General features: G+C 49.4%; 9 protein-coding genes across 9 annotated transcripts; 3 read left to right on the forward strand and 6 right to left on the reverse strand.

The window, feature by feature from the left end:
* Positions 1-477: 477 nt before the first annotated feature.
* HOO65_050062 (Kinetochore protein fta7) lies at positions 478-1,959 on the reverse strand (the record flags this gene model as incomplete). The annotated part of the gene is made up of 2 exons (XM_071003357.1): positions 478-1,893; positions 1,957-1,959. The coding sequence occupies 2 exons, from the start codon at positions 1,957-1,959 to the stop codon at positions 478-480; spliced, it is 1,419 nt and encodes a 472-aa protein (XP_070858121.1).
* Positions 1,960-2,664: 705 nt separating this feature from the next.
* HOO65_050063 (peptidyl-trna hydrolase) lies at positions 2,665-3,683 on the forward strand (the record flags this gene model as incomplete). The annotated part of the gene is made up of 3 exons (XM_071003480.1): positions 2,665-2,968; positions 3,027-3,525; positions 3,596-3,683. The coding sequence occupies 3 exons, from the start codon at positions 2,665-2,667 to the stop codon at positions 3,681-3,683; spliced, it is 891 nt and encodes a 296-aa protein (XP_070858122.1).
* A 324-nt stretch (positions 3,684-4,007) lies between these two features.
* Positions 4,008-4,652, reverse strand: HOO65_050064 (cnl2 nkp2 family protein; the record flags this gene model as incomplete). The annotated part of the gene is made up of 2 exons (XM_071003529.1): positions 4,008-4,289; positions 4,356-4,652. The coding sequence occupies 2 exons, from the start codon at positions 4,650-4,652 to the stop codon at positions 4,008-4,010; spliced, it is 579 nt and encodes a 192-aa protein (XP_070858123.1).
* A 1,220-nt stretch (positions 4,653-5,872) lies between these two features.
* HOO65_050065 (Chromatin modification-related protein eaf3) lies at positions 5,873-7,185 on the forward strand (the record flags this gene model as incomplete). The annotated part of the gene is made up of 3 exons (XM_071003401.1): positions 5,873-6,714; positions 6,810-6,903; positions 7,006-7,185. The coding sequence occupies 3 exons, from the start codon at positions 5,873-5,875 to the stop codon at positions 7,183-7,185; spliced, it is 1,116 nt and encodes a 371-aa protein (XP_070858124.1).
* Positions 7,186-7,599: 414 nt separating this feature from the next.
* On the reverse strand, positions 7,600-7,863 carry HOO65_050066 (mitochondrial 54S ribosomal protein uL30m; the record flags this gene model as incomplete). The annotated part of the gene is made up of 1 exon (XM_071000774.1): positions 7,600-7,863. The coding sequence occupies one exon, from the start codon at positions 7,861-7,863 to the stop codon at positions 7,600-7,602; it is 264 nt and encodes an 87-aa protein (XP_070858125.1).
* A 986-nt stretch (positions 7,864-8,849) lies between these two features.
* HOO65_050067 (ATP-citrate synthase subunit 1) lies at positions 8,850-10,930 on the reverse strand (the record flags this gene model as incomplete). The annotated part of the gene is made up of 2 exons (XM_071003256.1): positions 8,850-10,379; positions 10,499-10,930. The coding sequence occupies 2 exons, from the start codon at positions 10,928-10,930 to the stop codon at positions 8,850-8,852; spliced, it is 1,962 nt and encodes a 653-aa protein (XP_070858126.1).
* Positions 10,931-11,624: 694 nt separating this feature from the next.
* On the reverse strand, positions 11,625-12,044 carry HOO65_050068 (uncharacterized protein; the record flags this gene model as incomplete). Its single annotated transcript, XM_071003559.1, has 2 exons — positions 11,625-11,676; positions 11,725-12,044. The coding sequence occupies 2 exons, from the start codon at positions 12,042-12,044 to the stop codon at positions 11,625-11,627; spliced, it is 372 nt and encodes a 123-aa protein (XP_070858127.1).
* A 2,804-nt stretch (positions 12,045-14,848) lies between these two features.
* Positions 14,849-16,941, forward strand: HOO65_050069 (uncharacterized protein; the record flags this gene model as incomplete). Its single annotated transcript, XM_071003252.1, has 8 exons — positions 14,849-15,223; positions 15,296-15,361; positions 15,670-15,832; positions 15,888-16,174; positions 16,222-16,345; positions 16,407-16,532; positions 16,603-16,884; positions 16,925-16,941. 8 exons carry the CDS (start codon positions 14,849-14,851, stop codon positions 16,939-16,941), a joined length of 1,440 nt encoding a protein of 479 aa, XP_070858128.1.
* A 596-nt stretch (positions 16,942-17,537) lies between these two features.
* HOO65_050070 (1 3-beta-glucanosyltransferase gel2) lies at positions 17,538-19,121 on the reverse strand (the record flags this gene model as incomplete). Its single annotated transcript, XM_071003335.1, has 2 exons — positions 17,538-19,022; positions 19,116-19,121. The coding sequence occupies 2 exons, from the start codon at positions 19,119-19,121 to the stop codon at positions 17,538-17,540; spliced, it is 1,491 nt and encodes a 496-aa protein (XP_070858129.1).
* Between the last annotated feature and the right edge of the window lie 287 nt (positions 19,122-19,408).

Raw genomic sequence — 19,408 nt, forward strand, 5'->3', positions numbered from 1 at the left:
CCCCGATTCTACCTTCTTTTTTTTGCGAGCCTTTATCTTATGTGACACAGAAAGCGTCGGTTGAACCGACAAATGAACAATGCTCAGATATATTTTTTTTCTTTTTTTTTTTTTTTTTTTTTGGGAACAGACCTTACGGTATCTTCAAGTAGCAGTCAATATGCAAGCCAAATTCAAAGAATACAGTAAAACAAGGAAAGACGGAAGAAGCAGCGCAAGCAAAGCAACCAAGTCAAAGTGACCAATTTAAAGAAAAGAGGGAAAAAAGCAACGCTAGATAATGATTCGTGAACAATGTGCCGTGATTCCAAGTGCATCAGCCCCCGATAAGCAGCTGGGCCCATAAGCGTATATACCTACCCATCCCGTAACTCCGATATCCCAAAGCCAAAGCCCCCCCCCCCCCCCCCACTGCACCCCAATTCCAACCATTTCATTACCTAGCACCCGTGTGCAAATAACAACTACATACTAAGCCTACCCTAGCATCACCGTCTGCACCTGTTTCGTATCTAGGTTCTTTGTCAATACTACCTGTAGCGCTGCTCGTGTGCGTCCAATTTGGGGGATAATGCCCTTGATCTGTGCCATGTTGCCGCGAATGCTTTCCATATGATTAGCCACCTGGCGTGCTAGGTCGCGAACCTCCTCGCCTACCTCCCCTTTCTCAGCGTCTAAATTGCGGAAGGCTTCACCAGGCAATACGTTAGCATCTGGAGTAGAAAACAAACGCGGTGCTCTGTCGCTATCATCAGAAGAACTGTCTTGTTGTGCTTTGCCTGGCGTGAGTGCATGGGCTTTGCGTAGGCTTTCCTTCCACATGGTGGCCTCCTTCTTCACATCACCCTCGAGTTTGACGGCTCGTTCGTGTTCCTTTTCAATCTGCCGAACTAGATTATCACGCTCCTTTTCTAGTAAAGCAACAGAGTGTAGCAATGTATCCAAGCCCTCCTCCAGCACGTTGACGCCGGCCAAAGTTTTTTCAAAATCTAGCTCGTCAGCACGGCCAGCGTCTGTATCTTTGCGACGACGTGGCATAGCCGGCCCGCCGCGCACTGGGACTCCGCCAGGTGAAGCTGGGGGGAACGGCAAACCGCGACTGAGTTTGCTTTGAATGCGCTTGCTGACGGCGCGTATAGCAGCAAGGCCGGCCTTGTGACGCGTAGCATTGGTGCCAGCTCGAGTTAGAGCGGGTTGTGCGGCAAGGTGAAGAACGGCTTTGATTGCTGCTTGCGACGACGCCTCAAGAGGAGACCATTTATCTTCAATTACAGAACGCGGGATATGGCGTACGCGTGGAGCAAGGTGAGGGTATTTGCGCGGCACCGGATCAATCAGGGCCTGGGCTCCGGGGTTTAATGTTGAAGTTTGGGGAGATTGTGCCGCATCATTGGCGGGCCGAGACTGAGAGAGGCGCGGCCGTTTTGAGGTTGTACCTGTGGGAAGTTGTGTTGTGTTGTGTGCTTGTGTTGTTGAGGAACGCCCGCGCTTGCGTTTTGGCGGGGCAGGCTCCTCAAGCCCCGAGTTTTCGTTGTTGTTGCGGGGGGATTCGTGCTCTAGGCTACTATCACCCTCTGGCCCATGGGCCTGATCTGATTCTCGCTGTTTTTGCTTCTTCTCAGCACGCCTCGGTTTCGCACGCGACGAAGAAGACGCGGTTTCCGTCTCATCTTGTGCTTGTGCGCCTGCGGTCTCTCTGCGTGTCTGCTGACGAGTCTTTCTCAATCGCGCTTTCGATGCAACTGGCTTGTCTGGCACCTCTAGTGATTCGACTGATGTGCGCTGTCGGCGACTACGTGTCTGACGGTGCGGCTCATGACTTGACGTGTTTTCTATAGGGGATGCTATGGTTTTTGCACGATTGCGACCGCCTCGACTTCTAGGTTTTAGTGGCTACAGCGCTAAAGTGTTAATAATGGCAAAATGGCGGCAGGTACATAGCTCAAAAATACTCACCATTATCTTTGAGGTTCTATCGTAGAGTTGTGATGGCGATGATGCTTGCGATGGCGAGATTCACTACTAGCTCTTGATGCGCCACACATATGTTTTCTGCAGCATAAATGTGGCGCATGCTCTCTGACCCCTGGTGTCCTGGCAACGTGTTGTGGCGCAAGGTCTCCACAAGTCGGCTTTAATGCAGCTATGGGCGCTGGCCAATCAACGAAGCAGAAGGCTAATTAAGCTAAGCAAATGATGGCTGATGATGATAATATCATGGAAATTGAACCCGCCGTGTTCCTAAACTCCCTGTTTCCCCTGCTTCGCTGCTTGTTCTGTGCATTTCTGCTGCCAAATTTCTGCTCCCACATTTCAACACCCCTTTGATCTTATTTAGTCTCCACTCGCTAAGATCTTTATTGCACCTGGGCCCCTTCCCCTTGTCCTGGTAAAATAAAATAACCAAGTGCTGTAAATAACAACACCCTCCTTTTCCTTGTTTACTTACAGCTGTCCGTTTGGCCCCCCCTGCTTCTGCTGGTTGACTTGCATTGTTATTTGTTCCCACTCATCCCTTCCTATTGTCGTCTCTTTTGTTCTTCTTTTCCTCTGATCTTTGGTGTTGCCTTGCCTTCCTCCAGTCATCAGCTCTCACTGACGGTTCTAGACGCGGTCTCCTCTTTACAGTGCTTCTACGCGATCAAACAACACAATCTTGTTACAATGCGCTACCAAACTATCGCCCTTGCTCTGCCCGCCGTGGCTCAGGCCCAGGACTCTTTCTTTGGCCAGTACAAGGCCAAGTTCCAGAATGTCATCGGCCAGTTCACTGCCATGATCCCTTCGCCCTCAGCTGTCCCCGAGATTATCGAGGAAGTTGTTCCCGAGGTGCTGCTGAATAAAAAGGTCCTGGAGCCTCTTGCCCTCCCGTCGTGGAAGGACACACTGTACGAACCTGTGGAGGAAGACGCGAAGATTCCCGAGCAATGGTGGGTTTTCATCACTGGTGGCAACAAGACATGTCAAGGTAAGAACAACCCATATTTCTGATGACTTAAGACTGCGCTAACATTGCAAATGCATAGGTCTCTGCGGACATGCTGAGTCTACCTTCAACGAAACTGCTGCCAAGTTTGCCTCCATGCCTTCGGCTCCGCACACTGCCATTCTCAACTGCGAATATGAGCCAATCCTGTGCAATGCCTGGGCTTGCAGTCCTGGCTTCATCTGGGCCTTTGACATGCTTCCGGCGCCTGCCAACACCACCATCCACACCCACCGTCTAAACATCACCACTGTCTCAGTGGAAGGTCTTCTTGAGCTTCAGGCCCAAGGGATTCCCAAGGTCACGCCTGACTCTAAGGATTCCGAGACTACTTCTGAGTCTGAGTCTGAGTCAGAATCTGAGCCTAGAGACGTGTCAAAGCCCCAGTGGTCTGTGGTAGAAGGCTTCTTCCATCCTTTGGACGGCCCCCTGGTGCAGTACAACCTCCAGCTTCCCTTTGCCTATGCCATGTGGGCCATCAACCTAGTGCCACAGTGGGCAATTATGATGGTCGTCTCATTCGCCACCCGTCTCTTTATGTAAGTTTCGCATACTATATATATGCCCACCCGTCTAGCTATCAGATAACTAACTATATCCTGGTCTTAGGAACCGCCGTTTGGGCAACCGCAACCAGGCTAACAGCACTGCTAGTGCTGGTGCTGCCGTCGCCGCTGCTGCTCCGACTGCGCAGTAAGAGTGCAACGGGTTTATCCAGAGGGGAGGAGACCTCTGCAATTTATTTTCTCTCTTGGCTAATGACTTGACGCTCTGTTTGACTTATCACTTCATCTATCACCTTTATATATTCCTGTTTCTTCTCTTCGGGCACATACTACAGGACTTGGCGGCGGGGGTTCTTTTTTCTTCATTTTTGATGCTTGTTGGGTGCTTTTTTTATTTCCTTGGTTGGAGGTGACATTCAATAGCAGGTTCATGGTTTATTTTATTGCGTGTGCATTCGTATCTTAATTTTTGTCGTAGTTCTGTGATCCAAGAAGCTGTTCATGTCCATCCTGTCCTATTTGCCTTCGCATGCAGTCTCGACTGCCTTGAGCCCATCCACCACCTCATCACGCAGATCTGCGTTTGCTAATCGCCCGTAGCGCAGATCGCTCAGGCTTCCAACTGTCTGTCTCACAGCATCTAAGAGCGCTTCTTCTTCAGCCTGCAGACTTTGCAGCTCGGTGTCTACAGCATCCATAGCTGCGTCCATGACAGGAATGATGGAGGACAGAGAGTGTGTAGCTGTCGCTGCCGCCCCTACCGATGCAGAGGCGGGGTCGGAGATAGGCCCCAAAAGCTACGTGGTTCATTTTGTTAGCGGCAGAAACGCTGCTGGTTACAGGGCCAACATAAAAAAGCTTACAGCTTGTTCAACAGCAATCTCGTCGTCTCCCTCGTCTGCTTCTATCTGCCGTCTCTGTCGCGCCACAGCACGCCTCAACTCCCGGCCACGTGCCACTTCTTCCTCTATGTTAGCTGCCACAGCATCAATTAGTTCTGCTCGCTGTTCCTGCAAATCATGATACAGTGTGCGGATGTGTGGTGATGCCTGCTGGGCTTTGGGGAACATAGCGGTGAAGTCGGCCAGGGAAACGATAGCGGGTAGCGTGGAAGGCAGAAGGAGATACTTGGTGAGGATCGAAGACTCTGTAGGCGGCATCTTGAAAAAAACGAATTTGAAACAAGTAACCTGTATAATGGCGGTAACCTGGTAAAGGCAAAGTGCACTACTCGAGTCTGTCACACAGGATTAGCTGTGAGAATCAACGAGGTTATCCCAATTAACCCTAATATCACACATACAGGTGGCTATTAGGGGCGGTAAATGAGGACCAAAAGTATGTGACACAAGTGAACGCGTCGCGCTATCACAGTGCGCAGAAGGCTCTGCACTTTGTCCTGTGAAGGTGAGCCTATCTTCCAAGCACTCAGGCGAGAAATGCAGAGGAAACGCTATTGGGTTCTGAAAAGGCATGAAGTCAGGCGCATGCAGATTTGTTTGATTAATAGCCCTCCTTTAGGCTTAATTTAACCTTCTGACAGAGCTGTGCCTTGCTCACAAGGCTTGATCATGGCTCTTAAAGGAGGGTTATGCTGGCTGGGCAGAATCTGGAACTGGGTGATATCTCCGCCACTTAACTTGATAATCGTACTGCGATGCTGGGCAGCAGTTGCAGAACTACTGAATATCTATATTACTCGGTTTTAGTTACAGTCCTCTCACCTCGACAACCGAAGCCTTGATGACAAGGCTGCGTGCTACCAGATGAAAGAGGCCATAATAGCGGCAAGTAGAAGCTGGTTGTAGCCTACACGATACGGGATTGGGTGCAGAAAGATAAGCTCATCAGGTAGAATAGGCTTACACACGGTTGAATTTTGTCTGAGAATATGATTGCCTCTCTTTCTAGTCTTTCTACTGGTCTCTGTCGTGGTCTCCCCATAGTCATTTGCGATGACCTTTGAAGTGACGATACATGGTGACGCTTTCACAGTATCGAGTATAACTTACGCACTGTATGCCCACGGCCTTCTCCTAAGCGCAAACATTCCGGGGCCTTGTCGAACATCTGAATTAACCACCAAGACAACCACCACACCTTCTGAAGCATAAGTCCTCTCATAAAAAGGAAACCTCTCCTCCCCTAAAAACCTATTGTCGCCAACTTGGAACTTGCCATAAAATTGTTGTTGTGCTAAGGGGGCTCATTAGGAAGCAGAATTGCCTGAGCCAGCACAAGCAGAAGAGCAGGACTTTGTCAACTCAGTCTTCTCACCGCTTACGCCTTGGTTTTCTATTTGTCGCTTTTCTTTTTTTTCCTTTTTACCCGGTCGCTTTTTCCCATTTCTCTTTCCTTGCGCCATTCTTATACTATCGCCATGGCCCCTTCTCGTCACGCTGTACCGCCCTTTGTCAAGGATGAGCGCGTTCTCTGCTTCCACCATGAAATGCTGTACGAGGCTAAAGTGCTTGACGTGCAAAAGGCCGCCTCTATTGACGGTTGGAAGTTTAAGGTGCATTACAAGGGTTGGAAGAATACATGGGATGACTGGGTGACTAGCGATCGCATGCGCAAGTTTACGGATGAGAACAAGGAGCTTGCCAGCCAGCTCGCCATCCAGGCCAAGAGCCTCTCACTTAAGAACAGCTCCGGCGCGGGCTCCCTTAACGGCGGTGGATCTGCGTCGGGAGGCGCTGGTGGCTCTGGGACTGGCGGCTCTGGCGGCCAGAAGGCCGGAGGTGGCATGGGCGGAAGCAAAAAGTCTGCAGGTCGTGCCGAAAGCAGTGTTCGCGGAAGCGAAGAACGCGGTACTGCCGGAGGCTCCGGTAATGCCGCTCACGGCCAGCATCTCCACCCGTACACCCACCTCTCGGGCGGTGCAGGTGGCGCAGGGTCGTCGCATTCGAGCCGTGGGCCGCGTCGTGCTAGGGATTACGACCTTGAGCAGGAGGACGCGTTCCACGCTCGCCCAGCTATCCAACTCCCAATTGCTGATCATATCAAGGCTCTGCTAGTCGATGACTGGGAGAATGTGACCAAGAACAACATGCTTGTGCCTACACCACATGCGTACCCGGTGGCGACGATTTTAGATGATTATCTACAGGCCGAGAAGAAACTGCGCACACCCGAGAGCGCCAATTGGGATATTTTGCATGAAGTCGTAGCTGGGGTCAGGGAGTACTTTGAGAAGGCCCTGGGCAAGATTCTTCTGTACAGGTACGTTTATGGCTTTTTTGGGCCTTTTTCTTCCGGCTCGCTACGTGACAAGTGGTAGATGCTAATTCACACCCCCTAGATTTGAGAGACCGCAGTATCACGATATGCTTCAACTATGGGAAAGCGGCTCTGAGAAGTACACTGGTCCCTGTGACACATATGGCCCAGAACACTTGGCTCGTTTGCTTGGTACGTAAAAGCCCTCCTTTCCCTCCCCCCCCTTGTTCCTTTTTTTACTCTGCTAATCTTTCTGGGGCCTTTTTCCGGGCCCATTTTGACCTCTCTTTTCAGTATCTCTCCCCCGAGCTTGTGGCCCAGACAAATATGGACCAGCAATCTGTGTCCCGGCTTCGCGAGGAACTGTCCAAGTTCTCCGTGTGGCTGGCACGCAATGCGCAGACGTATTTTGCACAGGACTACGAATCGCCGTCGCAAGAGTATGTGGATCAAGCAAAGCTGGGGCACATGTAGTCTTTTCTGGCCTCTGGTATTGTTTTCGTCGCTTCCTTCTTGTTTTCTTGCTGTCGTTCTCGCTCCCTGGCCTTTGTGGCTCTTACTTACCTTGTTTGCTTGTTTTGATTTTTCTCGGGATAGATGGTGTAACGTTTGCTTTTCCGTTGTTTGCTGTCGGTGTCTCTACGGTTCTTGGGCTGGGCATCTCTATTGTTTATATACACTGCGCAACCTTAGATTGATGTTTGGCCTCCCTCCTGATTCTTCCTTTTGATATTTGGGTGTATACCACGTGTGATGCTTGACCTGATTTGATTGTATTATACACTTCTAGATATCGTATCATACACACTACTGCCATGTAGTGTTCTTCAACCTCGGCTTTACCCTTGTGCGTTTTACCACACCAGTCCTATCTCCTCATCGGCTTGTTCATGCTTCGCGCACATTCCCAACTTTGACAAAACCCTTCTCAGGCGTCCTTGCCGACTTGACCTCGGCTCTAGTGAGAGCCTTTGGCACTGTCTTGACATCCACCAGCTCCTTAACCTTCATCAGCATACCCACGAACTCGGGCGACGTGGGGTGGAACACGATCTGCTCACGCTTGCGCAGGCCAAGAGCTGCAAGCACGCCACGGATTGGCTTCGGCAGACCGATGGCCGAGCGCCGCAATGTAATTTGAAAGAAGCTCATGACAAGATGTGTATTTGTGGTTGTGTGCAAGTATGCGAGGGAGGGGGGTTCTTTTGCTAGCGTCTGTCGATATTGTCGCTGTCACTATTAGAGTTTCGTAAAGGGGCGATTGATAAGATTTGTAGGAAATTTATGGTAGTCGCAGCTACGCAATATCACAATTTATCCGTATGCGATCGTAGGTGAGCCAAGTCAAGAAGGAGACTGTTTCACGCCACACTTAATTTGTTAGCGACCTGTATTTTCCCGACTTTAATTTCTAGTTGTTCTCAAAGCCATATGTACTGTAGAGAGGAACATGCCAAAGGGGAACTCACCAACTCTTAGTACTTTGTTTAACCTTTATCAAGTGCTCATTGAGCCGGCGCCAATACTCTTATCCCAGCCTTTTCTATTGACAATCATCACGAAGCTTCGCAGCGGCCCGCCGTTCGGGAAATCTTTGGACTAACCGTCCCCACTTCTTTTTCCATATACGCACATATCACGTGACACGACGCCATCCGTGTAACACCTTCTACTTCATGTTTGTTCAACTCATTCAACGAAATTTGTTGAACGCCAAATAGCTAAGAAGCCTTCTAAAACGCCAAAATACTATATTTTATAGCCCTGTCTTTCAAGTGATACTTCAAAGTTTTACCAATCTGAAACCAAGACTCCGAGAACGTCATAATGCATTCTTTATTTATGATAGCTTGCTTTCCCCTTTACCCAACGGCACATTCTATGACGGTAATCAGCTGGCCGGGAGACATGTAAGTAATGCATATTTTCTCTTGAAAAAAGGCAACCTCCATAAATAGTGGCACTTTAACATTTCCATACTTCTTCTTTACTCCTTTGTAACTCCGACATGGCACGGGAATAGTCATGAAACAGGACATGGTGATCCAGAGCATGTAATTCTTCATTCTTTAGTCATTACTCTTGTTCATACTACTGCTGCTTCTTTTGATCTAAAAAAAACTCCATTTTACTTGGACTTAGATCGCTACCTCCACTCTACCCTCAGCACCAGGAGCGCCCTTGCTCAAGTTGGGCAGCAAGTAAGTGATATCGTCCCAAGGATGACGGTACAGACCAGTACGCAGACGCTTCTGGTCGAGGTAGTGGGCAATCAGACCAATCGAACGTCCCAGGACAAACAGGCCGTTGAGGACACCCATCTTCATGTAGTCCTCAGCCTCCTCAGGAGAGAAAGCACCGCAGTTGCGTACTAGATCAACGAAGCACACAGCAATGCAACCATCAACGTTCAGGATCAGGTTGTCCTTCTTGGAGGTGGTAACAGTTTCAACGGCCAAGGCGTAGTCGAGTAACTTGTGAGTGGGGAAGTTGGACTTAACGTAATCCTTGACTAGCTCAACACGCAGATCTGGGTTGTTGCGAGACTTGATTCTGTGTCCGATACCAGGAATCAGCTTGTTAGCCTTGCGCATGCCATCGACGAAGTCACGAGGAGACAAGCCCTTGTCAAAAGCCTTGGTGAATTCCTCGGCAGCACCATCCAGAGCACCGCCAAAACGAGAACCAATGGTCAGAAGACCAGAAACCAGAGCGCTGATCAGGTCCTTTCCAGCACGTGTGGTAATAATGGTGTTCATTGCGCCAGACACAGCGGGACCGTGGTCAGCAGTGAGCATGAGAACCATCTCAAGGAACTTGGAAGCATAGTCGGGCAGGCGGCGACGGAACCACAATAGAGACATGACACCACCAATGCCAATATCCTCCTTGAAAACATCAGAGATAGGCATACCAGCGTACAACAGCTCCTGGCCACGATCATCGGAAATAGTGGAGATGAAGGCAGCGGGCTTACGGATGAGACCCAGCTCCTGGGCCCAAGAGTAGTCAATGGGGATCTTGGGAACCACGGGCTCAGCCTTGGGGACGATGGTGCCATCCGCAACCAGCTTGTCGTAGACTTCCTTCAGGACAGCGGGCATCTCCTCGAAGGTGTTGGGGACGTGGAAGCCGGCCTCACGCATCTTCTGGTTCTTGATAACAGCAGTTTCCAGGTTGGAGTTGGCAAAGGCGCCAGCGTGGCCAAACTGGACCTCGGTCTTGAACATGCTGGCGCAAGTGCCAATAGCCCAGGCAACAATGGGCTTGGTGATGATGCCATCTTCGACAGCCTTGATGACCTTGTACTCTTCGACACCACCGACCTCACCCAGAAGCAGTAGGATCTTGCAATCAGGGTCGGCCTGGTAACGCAGAAGGTGATCAATGAAGGTGGTACCAGGGTAGCGATCACCACCAATGGCAACACCCTCGTGCACACCGTCAGTGACCTGGCAAACAATGTTGTTGAGTTCGTTAGACATGCCACCAGACTTGGAGACGTAGCCGACGGAACCCTTGCGGTATAGCTTGGACGCAACAATGTTGTCCATCATGCCACCAGTGTTGCCAATCTTGAAGCAGCCAGGCTTGATACCACCGACAGTTGCCGGACCGATTATGGTTACGCCCTTCTTCTCGGCAATGTGGGCAATTTCACGGGCACGCTGAGAAAAGAATTACATTAGCTTGGGTCGAACCGAGTGAGGTAGATGAAAGACTGAATTTTCCAGCCCAACTAGCTCATCTTTGTTTTTTTTTTGATCATGATAGTAATTTGACTTACACGCTCAGGGACACCCTCAGCAATGATGGCGATGGTCTTGATCTGGGGGTTTTCCATCAGCTCTAGGGTAGAGCTGTAGACACTACGGGAAGAGGCAAAGTTTACGACAACATCAACATCAGGGTGCTTAGCCATGGCCTTGCTAACCTCCTGGTAGACAGGCAGGAGAGTCTCGCTGGTGCCCCAGTACATCTTAGAGACGAACTGGCCACCGAAGGTGTAGATAATGCCGGCAACGGAGGGAGTCTTCCGCTTGCAGATGAAGTCAAAGTCCAGCATGCCCTGGACAGCACGGGGCTGAAGACCATACACGAAGCAGCGGGTCTTGTCGGTGAACAGAGCATGGGCTGGGTGAGGGCTCAGAGGCCGACTGGGAGCGCCGAAGCGCGTGATGTTGTCGTTAGCCGACGGACCGCCAGCGGTGGCAACCATCTTAGAGGATTGTCGTGGTGGTTGTAGTGATTAGTTTAAGTCGAGGGTAAAGAGGGGTTGTTTGATGAGGCTCAAGACGAGAATGGCGGGACCTGTGCAAGATAAAAAAGAAGGGAAAATGGTAAGCTTTGAGTTCCTCTTAGAAATCAATTAGGCGAGAAGGATAGAAGAAGGGGGAAAAGAGGATATCGGAGGACGAAAAAGGTCGGGAGGGAAGGAAGAAGGGAGGAAAGTTAAGTGGTAGGCAGGCGAGCAATTGCTTGCTAGACTATTAGAATGTGAGGAGCAAGCAGCAAAAAGCAGCAGGAGCCAAATAGCTTAGGTGGAAAAAAAGGACTGGATTGTGGTGACTTGGGACGCCGAGCTCGCAATAGCAGCTCTGCTCTTGCTTGATTACACGCTATCAGTTTGCAATGATCCAAGGTAGTGGATGGGCCTTAGTGGATAGGGCGCTGGAGTTTCTTTTTTACCTTCTATATTTTCCGGTCTTAGGCTTTCAATAAACGTAGTGTTAGCTTGCAGCAAATAACAAAGAACGGCTTTCGAGTTGGTGTATAATTAAACACAAAGACGTACCCAAGTAGTAATTCAAAAGAGTCTCGACACTTTCACAGTAATGGAAGAGCAGAAGGCAGCGTGAAATGAATATACTAAATAGAACAGCGAAAACAGAAAAAGAAGAGTGGACAAAAAATCAAATGGGAGAAAGTGGGAGAATCTGAAAGATGTTGGGAGGAAGTTGGGGACTGGGAGAATTCAATAATTTCTAAGACCGTCTGTAAGTTAACACTAACGTCCACTGGAAAACAAGGCAATTGAAGCATACCGGTGGGCTAGGCTTTCCTTTTAGCAATAACCTTTTCTGGATAGCGAGATAATTAGGCTGGGCTGGTGCTGGACTTGCGTAAAGAGGGGCATCCGTATCGATGGAGGGGCGGTAGAGGAGTACACATTTGGGATTTTGTGGCCGGGGTGTGTGACGACTGGGGCGGCCAGAGTTGGCACTGTGTACAAGTTTAGCTTGTGGGGTGTGAAGACCTTGAGCCTTGGGCTTGCCTACTTGGCTCTCAATAGTTGAGATGCCATTTTCTCCTCCGAAAAGGGATGTAACCATGGTGGGGCAGCAGGTTGTTTCTGTGTTTCTGTTTACTGCGGGTTTCTGCTAGGGTCTTGGCCAGCCTATCGCCAACAAAGGGGCGTGATGTGGCTCACATGAATGACAGTCCCTTTCGCATGTGAAGCTATTGTGGTGATTGAACTGATGTGAAATGTGCAAAGTCCGAGCTCAAAGGAATCAAATCAGCCATCTCCAGTTGGTCAGATAAGGTGATGGCGATTAGATGCAATTACCTAAAATCGCCGGGCGCAGGAAGCATGTACTACGCGTGCAGGTGACCAACATTCAAGTAGCAAATACTGTTAGATTCCCAGAATCTGACAGTTGTGATACATTTTTTAGCTCCATTTTTCCTTTGCCACAGGCCTCAAGTCCGCATTTGCTCTTTGCGGTTTTCCATACGACGGTCTCTGTGTACGTGATAAGGAAGGAGCCTGGGGAAAGTCTCAGACCACGCATCCCCAACGGAACCAGCCATCTATTGGATAACAAGGGTAGGAGCTTCTTTGCCTATTCGTATTATTTTGGTGTATTACGCGCCTCTACTGTATTACATTATACTTGATATTAGCAGACTGACTTTGGCATTGAAGTACTAGCGCCGGCAGTTCGAGGCTGCGTGTTCACCTATAATTGAACAGCCAGCCACAGCTTGCAAATCTTGCATGCAGGGAAAGTTGCGTTTCGCCCTGAAAGCAAGTGTGTTGTCATGAGAATGACTTTCAGGTGTTTTTCGGCAGCTAAGTAAGCCGAGGCAAAAGGGTGGACATTCTGAGAATTGAGGGTCCTCTCATGGGGCGGTTATTTTTTTTTGGCGTAGGTTGTGACCTTCGGTAAGTATTACTAAGTCTTGGTGTGCTGTGATGACACAGAATTGGATTAGGAAGGTGCAAACACTTGTAAGAGGCCAAACACCAAGATAAAGACAAAGGCCCTAATTGGACGGACATCCGCACTAGTTGATTCATGTTTTAGATTGTGCGGCTGTCGTTTTAGATGGATGAGAGCCTCAGGTTGAATATGTTGAAACGTGACGAGATGTGAACGTATTTGTGTATGCAAGTGCATGTGTATGATGTTCGTACCGACTCATGGTGATTCCCCACCAAAAGTCCGCTAAAGCAAAATTCGGCGGCTGCTCAGCTCAACATACTTAGAGGGGGGAAATTGCTAGCATTGTGTGGCTGTTTAGTGTTGGTGGCGTAGCAGGCTACCAAGTTTTAGAGAAAGAATTGCAGCAGCTACTTTGTCGTCGTTGCAGTTTCTCATTTTGGCGGAAACAATTCCCCAACAGTCCAGCCCTGAGCCAGTGAAAAATTGCGCTTGCACTTTCCGTTGAGAGCCCATTGAAAGACAGGTAAGCCCACACTAAATCAGGGGCTTGGCGGCACTTTGCTTTCACCACAGCCAGAAGCATCTTAGAGAGCCAATGGCTCTTTATCTTACGAGAACGAGAAGCCACCTGCACAATGAAACTATGAGTGACAAGATGCATTTCAAAGGCTGGTATATGTTTTTTTTTCGTGTTAAAGTTTGTGGCGGGAGCTACAGTTAATCGCACTTGGAAGTTGTTGTAGCCTTCTTGTTGCTCTTTTTGCCCTTTCTCAAGCTCAACAGCTGCTCCACCCATGTCTAGCTGCGTTTTCACGCACTGTACCACCAGACCGAGTGGGGTCGTCCACTCTGATCCTTCTTCCCCACCCCTTTCCAATCCTCCTGCTCTGTTTGACATGTTTGGCTCACAACTTGCCTGTTCTTTGTGGTATATGTTGTGTTGTTTTGTTGTTTCCCTTTCACTTTGCATCCACCCAGGTCGAACTATAGGGGAGGCTGATGGGGCTCTAGTTTCCCCAGTTTTTGTTCAAAGAGTCCGCCTTTGTCCGCGTTTGTGGTTGATGTCAGCTAAACCAGCCCCGAGTTCCAACAAGGCAATAAACACCTAGGTTCTATCTAGCCTAGCTTCCATTAGATTCTTCTATTGTTTGAGAAGCAACCCTTTCTCACCTTGCCACTGTCTTTCTTATCTTTCATTTTAAACTTCCATTTTCTTCGCAACCTTTCATTTACGTCCACCTTTGAGACGATAGTTCATGCCCTTTTGTTTCTTTGGACAAGACATTGAATAATGTAAGCACACGAATTTACTTGCCTAACAACTTACCGTCCCCGCCTGATATTTGTTGGGTTCTCATTCCTGCCCTTGTTGTCTATACAGAAGAACTTTGCAGTTGCCAGTGTGAAATGGGGCCTAGATGAATGCTCTCCCTTATTTTTCCGCTGAATCGCATGCTTCCAGCACAAAGCCCTTAGGCCACTCCCCTGTTTAGTGCCCCTCCCCCTCCCCTCTTCACTGCATACCCCCGCCAACTCGTGCTTCAGCCTGTTGCTCACAAGCAAGATGTGCCATGTTTCTTGAAATATTCACAAGACCCGCCCCGACCTCGCAAATACCACTGCCAGCTTGCTCTTCTTACTTCCCTGTTCTTCCCTAGCCGCCAGTCCAACTGAACAAATTCAGCACCACTTCCTGTTTTCTACAATTCGCAATTGCCCTGTTATCCCGTCATTGCGTTTGTACGTGTCAATCCTTGCCCCTCATCCCCTTCGTTTGCTGCTTCTCTTGCTCTTGCCCTAATTGAATTTTGACTTTACAAGTCTGTAGAGAGAAGGAAGCTAACCATTTTGCTCTGCTTGTTAATTTCTAGCTGTTTCTTTTATCCTCTTCTTTTTCTTCTTTTTTCCTGTCTCGCCTCTTCTAGTCCGTCACTCATTACCGACCGACTCACTCACACACCCTCAAAATGTCAGCCAAGTCGATCTTCGAGGCTGATGGCAAGGCCATCGTCAACTACCACCTGACCCGCGCTCCTGTGATTAAGCCTAGTCCTCTTCCCGCTCCCACCACTCACAACCCTCCCTCCAAGCTCGCCAGTCTTCACTTCCCCGAGGGCCAGAGCGTTGAGGGCATCCTGGACACTGCCGAGGCCACCTACCCTTGGCTACTGGCCCCCGGTGCCAAATTCGTTGCGAAGCCCGATCAGCTGATCAAGCGGAGAGGCAAGAGCGGTCTTCTAGCCCTCAACAAGACCTGGGCTGAGGCCCGCGAGTGGGTTGCCGCTCGTGCCGGCAAGGAGCAGGTTGTTGAGCACACTTCCGGCGTTCTCAGATATTTCCTGGTATGCTGTAGAAACCAAAGACCGAAATAACAAAATATCAATACCGATGGCTAATTATCGTACAATCTATAGGTCGAGCCTTTTGTTCCTCACGCTCAGGAGACCGAGTACTACATCAACATCATGTCCGTCCGTGATGTAAGTCTAGAGCTTTCTAAGGCATTCTTAGTCTTGTCTAGACAATTTGCTAGACCCAAGACACCCATGTGCAGATCGCCGCACCAACAACTACCTTATATTTCAAGTGAAATGGCTTGTTCAGTTGTGTGAACCTTGGCCTTTAGACATGCCCTCCACCTCTCATGCTTCTCTTTAGCCGTTGTAGGAAGCCTTATGAACGGCGCATGATTCGTGGTGCTGTAATGCCAATGCGCTTGGGCATGGTCGAAAATCTCCGAAAACACCCATATCTTCTAAAGCTTCTAGAAACTAATAACTTCTTGTAGGGCGACTGGATTCTGTTCACCCACGAGGGCGGTGTTGATGTTGGTGATGTCGATGCTAAGGCCGAGAAGATTCTTATCCCTGTTGATCTTTCTGAGTACCCCTCCAACGAGGAGATTGCTAGTACTCTGCTGAAGAAGGTTCCGTCGGGCCTGCACAACATTCGTAAGTCTTGAGAACAAACATATGTCTTGGTTGACTATTACTAACCCCATCCTAGTGGTCGACTTTATCAGCAGACTTTACGCTGTCTATGTCGACTGCCAATTCACTTACCTTGAGATCAACCCTCTGGTTGTTATCCCCAATGAAGACTTCACTGCTGGCTCCGTCCACTTCCTAGACATGGCTGCTAAGCTAGACTCCACTGCCGACCACGAGTGCGGTGTCAAGTGGGCCATTGCCCGCTCTCCTGCTGCTCTGGGCATGACTGCTGTCGCTTCTGCCAACGGCGAGAAGGTCAACATTGACGCTGGCCCCCCATGGAGTTCCCTGCTCCTTTCGGTCGTGAGCTTACAAAGGAGGAAGCCTACATTGCTGACCTTGATGCTAAGACTGGTGCTTCACTGAAGCTAACTGTCTTGAACTCCTCTGGTCGTATCTGGACGCTAGTTGCTGGTGGTGGTGCTTCAGTCGTGTATGCCGATGCCATTGCCTCTTGCGGCTTTGCTGACGAGCGTAAGTACTCCTGATTATGATTCCTCAATCTTCGGAGATCCATTCTAACAAACATAAATAGTGGCCAACTACGGTGAGTACTCTGGTGCTCCCACCGAGTCTCAGACCTACCACTACACCCGGACAGTCTTGGATCTTATGCTACGTGCCCCTCAGAACGACAAGGGCAAGGTCCTATTCATTGGCGGTATGCTACTGTTGTCCCCTCCTTCTTATTCTCAATTCCAAGTCCATTGATTGCTAACTGAAAAATTTAGGTGGTATCGCCAACTTCACCAACGTTGCCTCTACCTTCAAGGGTGTCATCCGTGCTTTGCGCGACTTTGCTCCTAAACTAAAGGAGCACAATGTTCAGATTTGGGTCCGCCGTGCCGGCCCTAACTACCAGGAGGGTCTGAAGAACATGAAGTCCGCTACCCAGGAGCTGGGCCTGAATGCTCATATCTTCGGCCCTGAGATGCACGTCAGTGGCATTGTTCCTCTGGCTCTAGTTCCCGGCAAGTGGGAGGAGAACAAGGTACCCCGAGTTCCAGGGTTAAGTGGGTACGATTTGTTGAGAACAAATGAAAAAAAAGACAGATCTATCTACATGCTGAGCCGCTGCTTCGTTTCTGGTTTCTTTTCTTTCTTACCGCGACACGTTATGTCTTGCTATGTTCTTCTTTCGTCCGTTTAGTCTCGTAGTCTGGAATTTTGGTAGTTGACAGGCGAGTCGATGGGTAGACTTACTACTGTTGATCTCGCAAAGAGAAGGATGGGGAACAGGAAAACGTCTGTGATGTGCTGATGATATACCGAGTCTATAGCACTTTTTTTATATTGTACATGACTCTCATGAAATAGAGGGGAATAAATAAAGTCACGGCCTAAGTCACAGAATTAATCAAGGACATGTTTGCAAACTATTGATTACTATGTGAGAAGAGAAAAGAGAAAGACGGGAAAAAAGAAGAGAGAGGGAGGGGAGGTTACAAAAAGCCAAGTCAGGTTACACACAATGCAAGGAAGACCAAAAAAGAGAAGGGGGAATAGATTGCAAAATAACATGACGGACAACAAAACAAAAGGAAAAACAAAATAAACGCCAAGCCAAATCTTTCAAAAGTTCAAATTTTCTCTTTCCCTTATCAGAGGTTGCGGGGGATTTCTTTTCTCAGGGAAGGAAACAAGCATGTCGAGCATTGGCTTAGCCCTAAAGGGTCAGAGCTAGAGCCATAGACATAGCCATCCCGAGAACGATAGGCTGGAAGGCAACAAAAGTGGCAGCCGAAACGCCATCGGTAGAGCCGGTGCTAGAAGCGGACGAGCCAGAGGCAGATGAAGAGACCGAGCCAGTGCTAGAAGCCGAGCCCGATGTTGATTTAGAAGCAGATGAGTCGAAGTTCAAGACGCTGTAGCCGGGGTAGTTGAAGGAGTCATCGGCAACAGTCTTAATCTTGATACCAGTGATCTCCTTGCCATTCACATCATAAAACTGGTGCTTGACAGTGAAATCGGAGATCTTAACGATCTTGCCGACGGGGGCGGGCGACACACCGTCTTGAAGTAGCTTGTCAGAGCCGTCGGAGCTAGGGATCGAGGGGATGTCCCACTTGGTGTCAAATCCCTTAACAGTCATCATTGAAGAATCACACTTGGGTGCCTCGTTAGTCGATTCAGCAGGCTTAGCCTGAAGAGCATCAATGTTGAGGAGGCGGTACTGCTCATATAGACGGTTGAAGTCGCCTAGTAGCGACACAGAACCGTTGGAGTTGACCTTGACTAGACCGTAGTTGTTGTCTTCCTGTGTCCATTCGTACACCAGACCTCCAGAGAAGACAGAATCCATTTGCGGGCCGTAAATGGCCTGCACCTCGGTGAACTCGCGCTGAACCTCATTGCAGCCGAATTCAGAGAAGAAAATGGGCGAAGCCGAGCCCTTGAAGCCATCAACGAGTTTATTGAAGCCCGACTTCTCAAAAGTGGAGTTACCGCACCACGAGTAAGAGTTAAGGGCAAATAGGTCGGCGCGTGACTCGTTGTCTTTCTCGCCTTCAATGGTACAGGTCAGGTAGTTCCAGGTGTCGAAAAGGATACCACGGACATCAGCAGCAGAATAGCCAACAGGAATGTAGCGATCAGAGTGGAGTTTGATATAGTTCTTGAGATCGCGTGTGACAGCGCGGATGTAGGCAGGCGAAGTGTCAACGGTGCTGTTATCATTCATGATTTCGTTGCCAGAGAAGAAGAGCAGAGTATTCGGGTAGCTCTTAAAGGCTTCAACAACAGCGAAGGTACGGTTGAGGTAGGCGGCATAGTAACTTTCCCACGGCTGCCAGGAAGTCAACGACTCGCCGACCAGAGGGGAATTGACGTCAATAGCCATGTAAATACCGGCGGCGTTGAAGATCGAGGCGCATTCGTCATGGTTCAGGTTTGGCGACAGGTTGTAAACGCGGATAGTGTTGACACCCAGTAGCTGCATCAGCGACGCATCGCGCAAGCAACGGTCGGCATCGGTTAGCGGGTCCTCACCATCCTTAGGCTTGTACCCAGCCGAGCCACCCGGCTGGTAGTCGACACCAAGTAGCTGAAAGCGGTTGCCGGTCTTGGGGTTGACGAAAGAGTTGCCCTGGACTTCTAGGGTAGGCACAGCAGCGACAAGAGAAGCGCCGAGGGCGGCTAAAGCGTAGAAGGCCTGATTCAGGTAGAAAATGGGATTAAGTCAGACGCACATTCCGTTTGGTTGACTGTGGCTACAGGGAGCCAAGATATAGCCAAGGCAACTTACACGCATAGTTCACAGGGAATCAAAGCAGGTAGGTAGGTGGGTGGGAGGACTAGAAAATGGTGTAACGATAGGCAGAAAGAGTGCAAAGAAGCGCCACAAAGGGAGCGAAGAAAAATGAGAGGAAGCGGTTAGGATAAGAGTGAAGTAGATAACAAGAAAAGATATTGGCCGAAAACTATGGCCTAGAGAGCGAATAGGAAGCGAATAAATAAAAAGAAAAGAGAAGAAAAGGGCCCTTGACAAAGGTGAACTCAGTTGAAGAACTGGGAAGAGGACGGCGAACAAGGAGGAGA

The sequence above is a fragment of the Ceratocystis lukuohia genome (assembly GCF_044167205.1).
Source record: "Ceratocystis lukuohia strain C4212 chromosome Unknown Supercontig5_pilon, whole genome shotgun sequence".
NCBI classification, from domain to species: domain Eukaryota; kingdom Fungi; phylum Ascomycota; class Sordariomycetes; order Microascales; family Ceratocystidaceae; genus Ceratocystis; species Ceratocystis lukuohia.